This window comes from Trachypithecus francoisi, unplaced genomic scaffold (genome assembly GCF_009764315.1).
Source record: "Trachypithecus francoisi isolate TF-2019V2 unplaced genomic scaffold, Tfra_2.0 Lachesis_group19, whole genome shotgun sequence".
Taxonomy (NCBI): domain Eukaryota; kingdom Metazoa; phylum Chordata; class Mammalia; order Primates; family Cercopithecidae; genus Trachypithecus; species Trachypithecus francoisi.
Window position 1 is genome coordinate 22,635,219 of NW_022681464.1, and position 14,611 is coordinate 22,649,829.

At 36.8% G+C, this 14,611-nt stretch overlaps 1 protein-coding gene across 4 annotated transcripts in view; it reads left to right on the plus strand.

Moving 5' to 3' along the window:
• Window positions 1–14,611, plus strand: part of CCDC178 (coiled-coil domain containing 178) — a 477,586-nt gene that overhangs the window by 72,831 nt on the left and 390,144 nt on the right. For all 4 annotated transcript variants that reach the window (XM_033178030.1, XM_033178033.1, XM_033178031.1 and 1 more), the window contains one exon: window positions 13,629–13,782. In XM_033178030.1, the coding sequence (XP_033033921.1) occupies window positions 13,629–13,782 (154 nt within the window). The remainder of the gene's footprint in view (window positions 1–13,628; window positions 13,783–14,611) is intronic.

Here is a 14,611-nt window from a genome sequence, read left to right on the forward strand (position 1 = left end):
CTGGTTATCTCCTGGATATAAGCCTACCTTTTTTCCTACTCTGACCGTCTTCCTGTGCCATCAGTCTCTTTACATAGCAAGAATAACTTTTGCTCCAATTCCCAAAAAGTTCCTAATTTCCATCTGAGACCACCTCAGCCTGGACTTCATTGTCCATATCACTATCAGCATTTTGGTCCAACCCATTCAACATGCCTCTAGGAAGTTCCAAACTTTCCCATATTTTCCTATCTTCTTCTGAGTCCTCCAAACTGTTCCGCTCTCTGCCTGTTAGCCAGTTGCAAAGTCATTTCCACATTTTCAGGTATGCTTATAGCAGTACCCCACTCTACTGTACCAATTTACTGTATTAGTCCGTTCTCGTGCTGCTATAAAGAACTGCCTGAGACTGGGTAATTTATAAAGGAAAGAGATTTATTGACTCACAGGTCCACAGAGCTGGGGAGGCCTCAGGAAACTTAACAATCATAATGGAAAGGGAAGCAAACATGTCTTTCTTCACATGGTGACAGGAAAGAGAAGTGTAAGAGCTGAGTGAAGGAGGAAGTCCTTTATAAAATCATCAGATCTTATGATAACTTATTATCATGAGAATAGCGTGAAGGAAACCACCCCCATGATTAAATTACCTCCCACCTGGTCCCTCCAGGGACACGTGGGGATTGTGGGAACTACAATTCAAGATGATATTTGGATGAGGACACAGCCAAATCTTATCAATTACTAAGTTTGCATGAATTTGAAGAGTATTTGAATTTAATTTATGATTATAAGCCGTTTGGTAGCATGCTAGACATAATGTATAACCTAATATATCTATTAGGTTATATATATATATAAAACCTCTCATATATATATATATCCTAATGTGTATATATATATATATATACACACACACACACACACACACACACAAAGATCCAATAGCTGTTACCTTGGACTTTTGGCCATGAGATAACAATACAAACTCACCATTTTATAAAAGATAGCTGGGTTCAAACTATTTTTCGGACAAAATTGGAACCCGTTGCAATGGCTAAACTGTTTTCCCCAATAGATAATCCAAGGAAGGCTGTGGACCAAAATTGGATAGAGAGGTCTTTATGGTAATTCATTCTTTTTAAAAAAGGCTCTTTTACCTTTTATTCTTCAATTTCAAATGAATTTTTCATGTTTCCATTTCAGTTAGATCATAAAGAATAAGTCTTAGGACCAATAACTTAACAGCAGATTCAAAGCAGGCAGAGAAGAAAAGAGGAAGACAGAGAAGTTTAGAAGGCTCTAGTTAATTCTATAGTTGCCAGTTAATCATTTTAGCTCTAAATTTTTCTTACTATGCAGAAAACCAATACCGGCCATTGCACCCAGGGATCCCTGGTGTCTTCTTGAAGGTCAACTGAGTGTCCTTGGCTCCCTGTCTCAGGCAGTCTCCCCTAGGTGTCTTAACCTCATAATGCAGATTTCCTCCAATCCCCCAAAAATGATCCCTTAACTTTCCAGACTGTATGTCATCTTCCTCTTAGGGGGAAGCCAAGGTGACTTTGTCTGTGGGGCTTCAGCAAGGAGGAGAAGGAGGAGGGGGGGGGGAGTATTTCTTGGAAGAGGGTAAATTTAAGCTCCTCTGTTGCAAGAAAGTTGGCATGAAAGAGGTTTTCACAGACATAAGAGAAAAATCACTAAGAGGAGTAAATAGAAACAGAGAATACACACTCATACACAAAAGACTTACTGGCAGGTCATTTCTTGATCCAGCATTCTAGAGTGTCAGCCCTTAGGTTCCTCTCTCACCTTTGCAAAGACTCTTAAGGGAGTCTCTCCTCAGAATGAAACTACTGGTCTCTTCTTCACCCTCTCAAGGACTCCAGCAGGGACCTCTACTGAGTGCAGGACCATGACCTTGTGCCAGGCATCCCTGTGCACAACCCTGATTTGGGGTGAGTGTCCCCATCATACTTAACTCTGAGCTTTCTTTCCAGTACAGCTATATAACCCTTTGCCTGCCTGCTTATGACCTCAGGACAATGATATATTACCTTTTCCAAAGCTGATCCCTGGCACCCAGAGTCAGGACTAATGCCTGTCCTTTGCTGGCAGATGCGGTTGTAAACCCTTATATGCCAGTTACTGGGTCTATGAGCATGTAAAAAAGCTTCCCAAATAAGGAAGTGGACTATCTAGTTCAGATGCTGGGTCACCAGTTTGATTACAGAGAAAGCTAATCCTTCAACAGATGGGATCCTTCCTTGTTTGGTTTCATTAAGCTAATACATGAAACCAAAAGTGAGTGTCAAGCAGTGCAGAACACAGAATTGATAAGGAGGAGCAAGGCTCACAAATCAACTTTTCCACTAGTGAGGGATGAGCAGGGCAAAATATAGGGTTTCTTTAATGAAGAGGTTGAACATTAAAATCAAAAGGAGGAACGTTTATGTCTTTTCTGGAAATGGGAAATGAACTTCCCTGAACTTGAGTGCTACCTTCCTTTTTGTCCTTTTATGGTGTCTTCCAGCTGTTCTTATGAGGATTGTGAACTATCATGGTGCTGGTGAGAGGGTCATTTAGCATGAAAATGACATTATAATAAAGCTTGAGTTATTCTTGAAGTTGTTCAGTCCAGTTGACCATCTTGGTTCTGACTAGTCTCAGCTGGCCCAGTTACAAAGGGACCTTTTTATCCAGGCATCCTGTTTCTTAAGCAGAGTTAGAGAAGGGCCGAAATTCAGCTATGTCATGTAGGCATTATACTGGGGAACAGTCACACTCTTGTAAAATCCCCTCTTGAAGGTGCAGTATACTCAGTTGCTTCTAATAAACAGAATAAAGCAAAAGTAATAGAACATCGTTTTTATGATTAGGTTGCAAAAATTCGTGACTTTTACCTTGCTAGCATTCTCTTTCTTGTCATCTTGGTTACTTGCTCTGATGAATCAAGCTGCCATGTATTGAGATGCTCTATGGAGAGGCCTCCAGTGTGTGGAAACAACATAAGCTTCAGTCCACCCACATTTGAGAACCAACTACCCTTGAGAATTGCTGCCAACAACCAGCAATGTGAGAGCAGAAGTATTTATAGTATGTTAGAAAACAGGTCCTTGCCAGTCATTTTAGAAGACCCAGAGCTGGAGAACCTAGGGGATCACAGAACTGGTAAGATAATAAATATTAATGAATTTAGCAACTAAGTTTGTTTATACTTTTTATGCAGCAACGGATAACTAATGCAGGCTCCTGATGCTACACTTCAAAATTCATCACTGCTTTTTTTTCGCCTTGGAAATACAATGCACTAATCCTAACTGATGACTGATTGTTGCAGGTATACTAAGGCAGGCACGCTGCTGGGAAAAATAGCATCCTCCACGGCCAACTTTGAGGATTCCCAGTGGCTTCTTCAAATATTCCATGAACTGCATAGGATGCTTCAAGCTTTCCTCCCTCTCTCATTGACTCTGGGGAGACTTAAATTCAAGACTTTCAGTGTGCCCTGACCACTGCTTCCTCCCAATTTCCTTTCTCACAAGTATTTCCCCTAAAAATATCCTTGAACTTGTAATGCTTTCTTGATGTCTGGTTCTCAGAAGATGCAGGCTAATACAACAATTTACCATTAAAACTATCTGCTTTTAATTTTTTTCATAGTTGTTTTTGTATTTTTTTTTTTTAAAACTAGACTATATTTTAGAGCAGTTTTGGGCTCTCAGCAAAATTGGGTGGAAAGTTTGGAAAGCTCCCTTTTATCCCTTCTCCCCACCCCCCATACTCTCTGCATCCCATACCAGACATCCCACATCCAAGTGGTATACCTGTTACAACAGCGAACCTACCTTGACACATCATTATCACACAAAGATCATAGTTTACAGTAGAGCTCACTCATGATGTACATTCTATAGGTTTGGAAAATGTATAAAGATATGTACACAACTATAATATTATTCAATAGTTTCAGTGCACTACTTTAAAAAAAAAATCCTTTTTGCTCTACTTATTCCTTGCTTCCTCCCATCTAACTCCTGGTTATCCCTGACCTTTTTACTGTCTTCACAGTTATGACTTTTTAAGAATGTGATATAGTTGACATCATATAGGATTTAGCCTTTTCAGATTGGCTTCTTTCACTTAGTAAAATGCATTACATTTTCTCCTTGTCTTTCCATGGCTTGATAGGTTATTTCTTTTTAAACTTTAGAGATTGACATATAGAATATGTATATACTCATGGGATATGTAACGATGTTTCAATACACATAATATATAGAGTGATTAGATCAGGTTAATTGGCATATCTGTTATCACAAACATTTATTGTTTCTCATGTTGGGAACATTCCAGATCCTTCTCCTAGCCATTTGAAACTATGTATTATTGTTAACTATAGTCATTCTACATTGGTACAGAACACTAGAAATGATTCCTTCTACTTAGCTGTAATTGTGTATCCTTTGAAAAATCTCTTTCTATCCCCCCTTTCTCCTACACTTCCCAGTCTTCAATATCCTCTGTTTCAATTTTTACTTCTTTGAGATCAACTATTTTTTAGCTTCCATACATGAGTGAGGACAGGCAACATTGAACTTTCTGTTACTGTCTTATTTCATTAACATAATATTCACCAGTTCCATCCATGTAGCTGTGAATGACAAGATTTCATTCTTTTTATGGATGAATAGTATTGCATTGTGTATATATATCACATTTTCTTTGTTCATTCACCTGGACACCTAGGTTGATTCCATATCTTGGCTATTGTGGATAGTGTAGTGATAAACATGGGCATGCAGATGACTTCTTCAATACTGATTTCCTTTCCTTTGGATAAATGCCCAGTAGTGATTTGCTGGATCATATGGTAGTTCTATTTGTAGTTTTTGTGGAATTTTCATACTATTATCCATAGCAGTTGTACTAGTTTACATTCCCACCAGCAGTGTAGAAGAGCTCCTTATTTTTATTTATTTATTTATTTTGCATTCTCACCAGCTTTGTTAGGCAGTTTTTGCATTGCAATAAAGAAACACCTGAGGCTCAATAATTTATAAAGAAAATAGATTTAGTTGATTTATGGTTCTTCACACTGTACAAACATGGTAGCAACATCTGCTTTGTTTCTGGTAAGGGCCTCAGGAAGCTGACAATCATAGTGGAAGGCAAAATGGGAGACGTGGGAACAGGCCTGTCACATGGTGAGAATGGGAGCAAGAGAGAGAGGGAGGAGGTGTCACACACTTTTAAACAACCGGATCTTGTGAGAACTCACTGACTATCCTGAGGACACCACCAAGCCATTCATGAAGGATCCACTCCCATGACCAAAACACCTCCCAGCATGTCCCATCTCCAACATTGGGGATTATATTTCAACATGAGATTTGGAGGGGACAAACATTTAAACTATATCATTCCACCCTTGGTTCCTCAAATCTCATGTCCCTCTCACATGGCAAAATAAAAAAAGTCTTAACTCATTCCAGCATCAAGTCCAAAGTGTTAAGTCTCATCTGAGACTCATCTCCTTCCAACTTTGAGCCTATAAAATCAAAGCAAGTTATTTACTGCCAAGATGTGATGGTAGTATAGGCATTGAGTAAACATTACTATTCCAAAAGAGAGAAATTGGTCGAAAGGAAGAGGCAACAGGCCTCATGAAAGTCTGAAACCTAACAGGGCAGTCACTAAATCTTAAAGCTCTGAAATAATCTCCTTTTGCTCCATGCCCCACATCGAGGACATGCTGGAAGGGATCGGTTTTTAAGACCTTGACAGTTCCACTCTTGTGGCTTTGCAAGGTGCAGCTATTCTCATGAGTTGGAGTTGAGTGACTGTGGGATTCCAGGTTCAGGGTGCAAGTTGTCAGTGGAGCTACCATTCTGGGGGCTGAAGGGTGGCAACTGTCTTCCCACAGCTCCACTGTACTGTGCCCCAGTGGGGATTCTCTGTGGGGTCTCCAACCCCACATTTTCCTTTGGCATTTTCCTAGTAGAGGTTGTCTGTAAGGGCCCTGCCCCTGGATCAGGCTTCTGCCTGGGCCCACAGGCTTTCTCCTACATCCTCTGAAATGCAGCTAAAAGCCTCCAACCTTCCTTCATGCTTGCATTCTGTGCACCCACAGGCTTAACACCATGGTGGAAGCCACCAAGGCTTATGGCTTGTGCCCTCCAGAGTGGCAGCCGAAACCATACCTGGGGTCCTTTGAGCCATAATTGTAGCTGGAGCAGCTGTGATGCAGGGAGCAGTGTCCCTAAGCTGAGCAGGGAAGCAGCATCCCAGGCCTGGCCCCTGAAACAATTCTTTCCTCCTAGGCCACTGGGTCTGTAATAGGAGGAGCTGCCTCTAAGATCTCTGTAATGCCTTGAAAGTCTTTTTCCCTCTGTCTTGGATATTAGCACTTTGCTCTCTTTTAGTCATACTAATCTCTCTAGCAAGTAGTGGTTCTGCAGCCTGCTTGGAATTTTTCTCTGCCACATAGCCAGGCTGCAAACTTTCCAGACTTTTATACTCTGCTTCCCTTTAAATATAAGTTTCAACTTTAAGTCATTCCTTTGCTCCTATATATGATAATAGGTCATTAGAAGCAGCTAAGCTACATCTTGAACACTCTGCTGCTTAGAAATTTCTTCTGCCACATACTGTAAGTCATTACTGTTAAGTTCAAACTTCCACAGATCCCTAGGACATGAACACAATGCAGTCAAGCTCTTTGCTCAGGTGTAACATGGGTAATCTTTACCCCCGTTCCCAATAGCTTCCTCATTTACATCTGAAACCTCATCAGTCTAACCTTCACTGTCAACGTTTCTATCAGTATTTTGGTCACAACCATTTGGCCAGTATCTTAGAAGTTCCAAACCTTCTCTTCCTGTCTTCTTCTGAGCCCTCTAAACTCCTCCAATCTCTGCCTATTACTCAGTTTCAAAGTCACTTGCACACTTTCAAGTATCTTTATAGCAAAGTCCCATTCCTCGGTACCAATTTTATGTATTAAGCCATTTTTGTATTGCTATAAAGAAATGCCCAAGACTGGGTAATTTATAAATAAATGAGGCTTAATTGGTTCACAGTTCTGCAGGCTATACAAGCATGGCAGCAACATTTGCTTAGCTTGGAGAGCCTCAGGAAGGTTACAATCATGGAGGAAAGTGAAGTGAGAGCAGGCATGTCACATGGCAAGAGTGGGAGTGAGAGAGAGAGGGAGGAAGTGCCACACAGTTTTAAACAACCAGTTCTTGTGAGAACTCACTCACTATCATGAGGACAGCACCAATCTATTCATGAGAGATCTATTCCCATGACTGAAACAGCTCCCATCATGCCCCACCTTAGACATTGGGGATTGCTGCTCAGCATGAGATTTAGAGAGGACAACTAACTATCCAACCTATATCAACAGCATTTGTTATTTTTTGTCTTTTGATAATATCCATCCTAATTTGGCTGATATGATACCTCATTGTTGTTTGCATTTCCCTAATGATTAGTGATATCAAGCATTTCTGAGAAATATCTATTCAGGTTATTTGCCCACTTTTTTTTTTTTCCTATTGAGATGTTTGAAGTCCTGGTATATTCTGGATATTAATCTGCAGTTTGATTAATAGATTGCAAATATTTTCTCTCATTGTGTACATTGTACTTGCACACTGTTGCTTGTTTCCTTTGCTGTGCAGAAGCTTTTTAGTTTGATATTATCACATTTGTTTATTTATGCTTTTGTTGCCTGTAATTTTGAGGTCTTATTAATAAAACTTTTTCCAGGACAATGTGTTGAACCATTTCCTATGATGTTTGTGAGTGTGTGTGTGTGAGTATGTGTGTGTGTGTTTATACTAGTTTTAAAGTTTTAGTTCTTACATTTAGGTCTTTCATCCATGTTGACTTGATTTGTGTAGAGGGTAAGAGATGGGGTCTGTTTTTATTATTCTGTATATGGACATCAAGTTTTTCAGAACCATTTTTTGAAGAGACTGTAATTTCCCCAAAGTATGTTCTTTCTGTCTTTGTCAAAAATCAGTTGGTTGTAGATATGTAGATTAATATCTGGGTTTTCTATGTTGTTTAGTTGGTCTGTGTATCCATTTTTATTGCCAGCACCAAGCCGTTTGGATATAACAGCTTTGTGGTCAGGTAGTGTGGTACCTCCAGCTTTGTTTTTTTGCTCAAAATTGCTTTGGCTATTTGGGGTTTTTGTGGTTCCATAAAATTTTTAACTTTCGTTTTATTTCTATGAATAATGTCATTGGTATTCTGATAAGAATTGCATTTAAACTGTAGGTTGTTTTTGGTAGTATGGTTATTTTGACAATATTCTTTCAATCTGTGAGCTAGGGTATCTCCATTTTTGTAGCCTCTTCAATTTCTTTCATTAGTGTTTTGTGGTTTTTCTTGTAGAGGTCTTTCACCTTGTTGGTTACATATGTTCCTAGTTATTTTATTTTTTTGTAGGTATTGTAAATGAGATTACCTTTTTAGTTTATTTTTTGGTTATATCTTTATTAGTGTATAGAAACACTACTGAGTTTTGTGTGTTGATGTTGAATCCTGCAACCTTATTGAATTCATTTATCAGTTCTAAGAGTTTTTTTGGTAGAGTCTTCAGGTTTTTCTATATACAAGATTATGTTATCTACAAAGAGAGACAATTAGACTTCCTTCTTTCCAAAATACATGCTGCCCTGTGTTTCTTTCTCTTGGCTAATTGCTCTGGCTAGGACTTCCGGTATTACGTTGAATGAGAGTGCTGAGACTGGACATCCTTGTCTTGTTCTAGTTCTTATATAAAAAACTTTCAGCTTTTCCCTCTTCAGTATGATATTAGCTGTGATTTTGTCATATATGGCCCCTGTATTATGCTGAGGTACCTTTTCCTACACCTAATTTATTAAGAATATTTTTTATTATGAAGAAATACTTAATTCTATCAAATACTTTACTTGCCTTTACTGAGATGATCATATAGCATTTGTCCTTTATTGCGCTGAGGTAATGTATCACATTTATTGATTCATACCTGTTGAATCATTCTTGACTTTCTGGGATAAATCCCACCTGATCATGGTGTGTTATCATTTTGATATATTGTTGGAATCAGTTTCCTGGCATTTTGTCGGAGATGTTTCTATCTGTGTTCATCAGAGATATTGGTTTATAGTGGTTTTTTGTTGTTGTGTCCCTGTCTAGTTTTGGTATCAAGGTTACACTGGTCTTGTGGAATGAGTTAGGGAGAGTTCCTTTCATTTCAATTTTTTGGAATAGTTTTAGAAGAACTGAAGTTATTTCTTCTTTAAAGGTTCAATAGAATTCAGTGGTAAAGCCATCCGGTACTGGATTTTTTGGGGGGAAGACTTTTTGTAACTGAGTCAATCTTATTACTTGTTATTGATCTGTTTAGGCTTTCTATTTCTTCTTGGTTCAATCTTAATAGGTTGTATGTATCTACAAATTTATCAATTTCCTCTAGGTTTTTTATTTTATTGGCATGTAAATTGCTTACAGTAATCTCTAATTATACTTTTATTTTCTGTGGTACCCATTGTGATAACTCCTTTTTCATTTGTGATTTGGTTTTTGGGTCTTCCCTTTTTTTCTTTGTTAATCTAGCTAATGGTTTGTCCATTTGTTTATCTTTTAAAGAGCTAACTTTTTGTTCTGTGAATCTCTTGTATTTTTTAGTCTCGATTTTATTTATTTCTGCATTTGATCTTTATTTCTTTCTTTCTACTTATTGTAATTTTGGTTTGTTCTTGTTTTTCTAGGTCCTTGCAGTGCATCAGCAGGTTATTTTAAATCTCTCTAGTTTTTGCTGTGGTCATTTACTGCTATAGACTTGCCTCTTAATACTTCTTTTTATGTGTCTGATAGAATTGGTATATTGAGTTTCTATTTTCATTTATTTCAACTAATTCTTTAACTGTATTTTTAATTTTTGTCTTCATTCACTGGTCTTTCAGGAACATGTCGTTTAATTTCAATGTATTTGTATAATTTATTTGTTTATTTATTTATTTATATTTTGAGATAGAGTCTTGCTCTGTCACCCAGGCTGCAGTGCAGTGGCACAATCTTGGTTCACTACAACCTCTGCCTCCTGGGTTCAAGTGATTCTCCTGTTTCAGCCTCCTGAGTAGCTGGGATTACAGGTGCATGGAACCACTCTTGGCTATTTTGTATTTTTAGCAGAGACAGAATTTCACCATGAGCCAGGCTGGTCTCAAACTCCTGACCTCTGGTGATCCACCTGCCTTGGCCTTTCAAAGTGCCAGGATTACAGGCATGAGCCACCATGCCCAGCCTGAAATATGATTCTTTATTAGACTGATACCTCGTAGGTTTTCAAGTGAACCACTAGAGTTCACTTTCTCATATTTGAGTATGTGGGATTTTTTATGTGTCCTATCTCAGTCTTGATAAGTATGCAGGTCTGTTTCATCTAATATTTCGCTTTTTAAATCTTTATTCATAAATAATTATAGACTCTTAGGAGTTTAGACACAGAGTCTTGTGTACCCTTCTTCCAGCTTCTTCCAATGGGAGTATCTTGTATCGTATATACTGTACTTGTCAGTATTAAAACCAGGCAATTGAGATAAGCCTAATCATTTCATGATTTTTTACATATTTTCCTGTATGTATGTATGTGTGTGTTTATTGTTATTTGCCATTTTATCTCGTATAGATTCAGTAACTACCACTACAATCAGAATACAGACTAGTTTCATTTCCTATGCTACTGTTTTTATTCATACCCACCGTCCTTTCTCTGTCTTCTGACAACCACTATTATTTTCTCTATCTCTAGTCTTGCCATTTTAAGAGTGCTATATAAATGAAACCCTATAATATTTAACTTTTGATTTGGGCTTTTTTTATTAGGCATAATGCATTTGAGATCAGTCTGGGTTGTTGACGGTACTAAGAGTTCATTCCTTTTTTATTACTGAATGAAATTCCATTGTATGGATGTACCACAGCTTGAAACCATCTGCCCTTTGAGGGACATTTAGTTTGTTCCCAGTTATTTGCCACTTTGAATAAAGTTGCCATGGATATCAATGTAGAAGCTTTTTGTGTGAACATAAGTTTTTCATTTCTCTTGGATAAATATCAAAAAGTGTGATTTTTGGGATATATGTTAAGTGAAAATAATTTTCTAAAAAACTGCCAAACTGGTCTTCCAGAATGGCTGTACCACTTTATCTGAATGCCAGCAGTGTATGAGAGATCCAGTTTCTCTACAAGAGAACACTAATTTTTTAAAAAAATATTCAACCTAGACTAGTGAGTTTGTAGTGATATATCATTATGATTTTAATTTGCATTTCCCTAGTGGCAAATTGTGATGTACATCTTTTCGTGTGCTCAATTGTTATTGAAGTCTCTTTTTCCTACAGTGTCTGTTCAAATATTTTGCCATTTCCCCATTATAATGTTTGTTTTCTTATGGTTGTGTGTAGAGAATTCTTTAATTTTGAAAATGCAAGACTTTTAATCAGATATGTTATATGCAAATATATTCTATGTTTTAGTAAAGTCTTTTTGTCTTTGAGGGTGTTTTATAATGCAGAAGTTCTTAATTTTTCTAAAATTCTACTTATCACTTTCTTCTTTTATTCATCATGTACTTGGTGTCACACACAAGAAATCTTGCCCTAATCCTATAACAAAGAAATTTGTTTTCTAAAAATATTATAGGTTTACAATTTATATTTAGATATATAAGCCATTTTTAGTTAGATTATGTGTAAAATGTGAGATTTAGCTTGGGCTTCACTTTTTTTGCCAATGAATATGTAATTATTCCATCACCATATGTTAAATTACTTTCATTAAATTGATTTTGTGACTTTGTCAAAAATCAGGCATGTTTGTGTAGCTCTATTTCTGAGTTGTCTATGACCATTCCATTTATCTATTTGGATATCCCTCTGCCAATATCACACTTTCTTGATTTCAGAGTTTGCATAGTAGTTCTTAACTGGTAGAGTGATTCTTCCCTTTTATTCTTCTAAATTTATTTGGATTTAGCTGATAAAACAATGATGAATTTTAAAATAACAGTGGAGACAAGCATAGTATAAACTGCTTTCCTGGAAAATCCTCAAAAGGCTGAGGAATTAGTGGCATCAACTTCATCAAGAAATTGGAATAAGTGAACCACTAAAATAATAACTCTTAAATTGCATGGCAGTAGGCAATTGTCCATCACTCAGGCAAAAATCCATAGTGTATTCTTTGGACTAGAGGCAATAGATAACACTGAGAGAAGAAAAATTAATTTCAAAAGAAATGAATACATTTTGAATGTTGAGGCTACCTAACTCTCATTGCCTAACTGGCTTCTAGGATTCTGACAGGTTAAGTTTATACTCTGCAGACATAGAAATGTGAAGAATCTTGTTCTTGCCTATTTGTTTGTTCCTTTAATTTTCATTTCTATAGTGAGATTGTAGATTTCAGTTTTATTTGACCATGCTGCTGGAATCAGGGTTGGTGCATAAGAATCTGGGCCAATTCAATAAGCACACCATATATTTATTGGTGATTGTTCATAGTCTCTGTGCCTTTTTCTATTGAATAATTTTTCTATTACATATTCACTTGTATGAGTTTATTACATATAAAGTTTTACTTTTATATGGGTTTCAAATAAATCTCCTAGTCCACTATTTTGTTTAAGGTGTGTTTAAAAAGTTGTAATTATCTATATTATGTGCTGGTATTTTATGAAAATGGTAATTTTATCATTTTCTCACTGATTTTTTTGCTACATTAAACAACCATAAGAGTATCTAAAGATAATTTTATATTTGGAAGATGGTTTCTACCTGCCAGATTAGATAAAGGACTGTGTGGTTCACAGACTAGCACTGGTCCCCTTGGGGGGCTCATATAGGAACAAATAACTCTTTGACTATTACTTCTTTTTAAAAAGTCCTGTGTTTTCCTAAGCTACAATTTCCTTTATTTTACCTCTAAGGCTGTGAAAGCTATAACTGCTTGGTCTTTTCACTTCTACCTCCTCTTCTTTTTTTCTTACCTTTCCATCCCTGTATTACCCAGCTTCTGAATTAAAAGTGTGTAAATCTCTTACCTGAAATCAGATTCAAAGACAGTTTATTTGAACGAATTTATAATTGATTTTTCTCTCAATTATGTTTTCCCTTAGAAACAATACTATTGATGACTTTTTTTCCTCACTATTTACTTAACATCTAAGTAGTATTTTTTAGAAATTGTCAAGTTACTTTGGGATGGATTTCCGTTGATTCATACTGTTAAAGCTAATTTAAGTATTATTTATTTATTTATTTATTTTGAGATAAGGTCTCACTCTGTCACCCAGGCTGGAGTACAGTGGATCAATCACAGCTCACTACAGCCTCAACTTCCTGGGCTCAATCAATCCTCCCACCTCTGCCTCCTCAGTAGATGGGGCTACAGGCATGTGCCACCATGCTCGGCTAATTTTCAATTTTTTTTTTGTAAAGACATTGTCTCTCCATGTTGCCCAAGCTGGTCTTGAACTCCTGGACTCAAGTAATCTGCTATCTTGGCCTCCCAAAGTGCTGGGATTACAGGCATGAGCCACCAAGCCTAGCCTAACTATAATTTAAAATATATTTTTTTCTCCATAGGAGAGAGATGTATCAACTTAACAGTCTATTTGATCATTACTCTTCATCAGTGATAAATGTTAATACTAATATTGAGGAAAAGGAAGAGGAAGTGACTGAAGCAATAAGGGAAACAAAGTCATCAAAAAATGAATTACATTCTCTTTCTAAAACGGTGAGTTTTTCATATTTAAAAATAAAAAATACTGATCTTTGTTTTGAGTTATAAATAGCAAACTTTTTGTCAATAATTACATAGCAATTGGCCAATTTTTTAATATTTAGCCAATTTGCCTACATTAGTTTTCTATTGCTGCCTAACAAATTACCACAAATTTAGCATCTTGAAACAGCACTCATTTATTATCTCAACCTTTTCCTAAGTCAGAAGTCTGGGCACAGCATGGCTCAAGTGCTTGTTCTGCCCCAGGACTGGCAAGACTAAAATCAGGGTATCAGTAGCCTGGCATTTCTATCTGGAGACTCCAGGATAACACTATTTTTAGTATACAGGTATCAAAATATCAGAATAAATCCCCATAAAGATGCCCAATTATTGTGTGTCAATTAAAATAAAAAATGAAGAAAAACTTCAAACAAAAACTTCTTCAGTTTTTGTTTTAATTGACACATAATAATTGTACATTTTTATAAGGGGTCTAATGTGATATTTTGATACTTGTATACAATCTGTAATGATCAAATTAGGGTAACATTCAACATTTCTTTCTGTTGGTAACATTCAAAATCGCCCTCTTTCCAGGATTTTGAAAATCCTCATTGAAAATATAGAATGAATTATTATTAACTAGAGTTACTCTACAGTGCTAAAGAACACTAAAACTTACTTGTCTTATTAAGCTATAATTTTTTATCTCTTATCCAACCTCTCTCTATGCCCCCTACCCCCTACACTTCCTAGTCTCTAGTTATCACTACTCTACTCTCTGCTTCTGTGAGATCAACCTGTTTAGCTTCCATGTATGAAGGAGAACATATGGTAT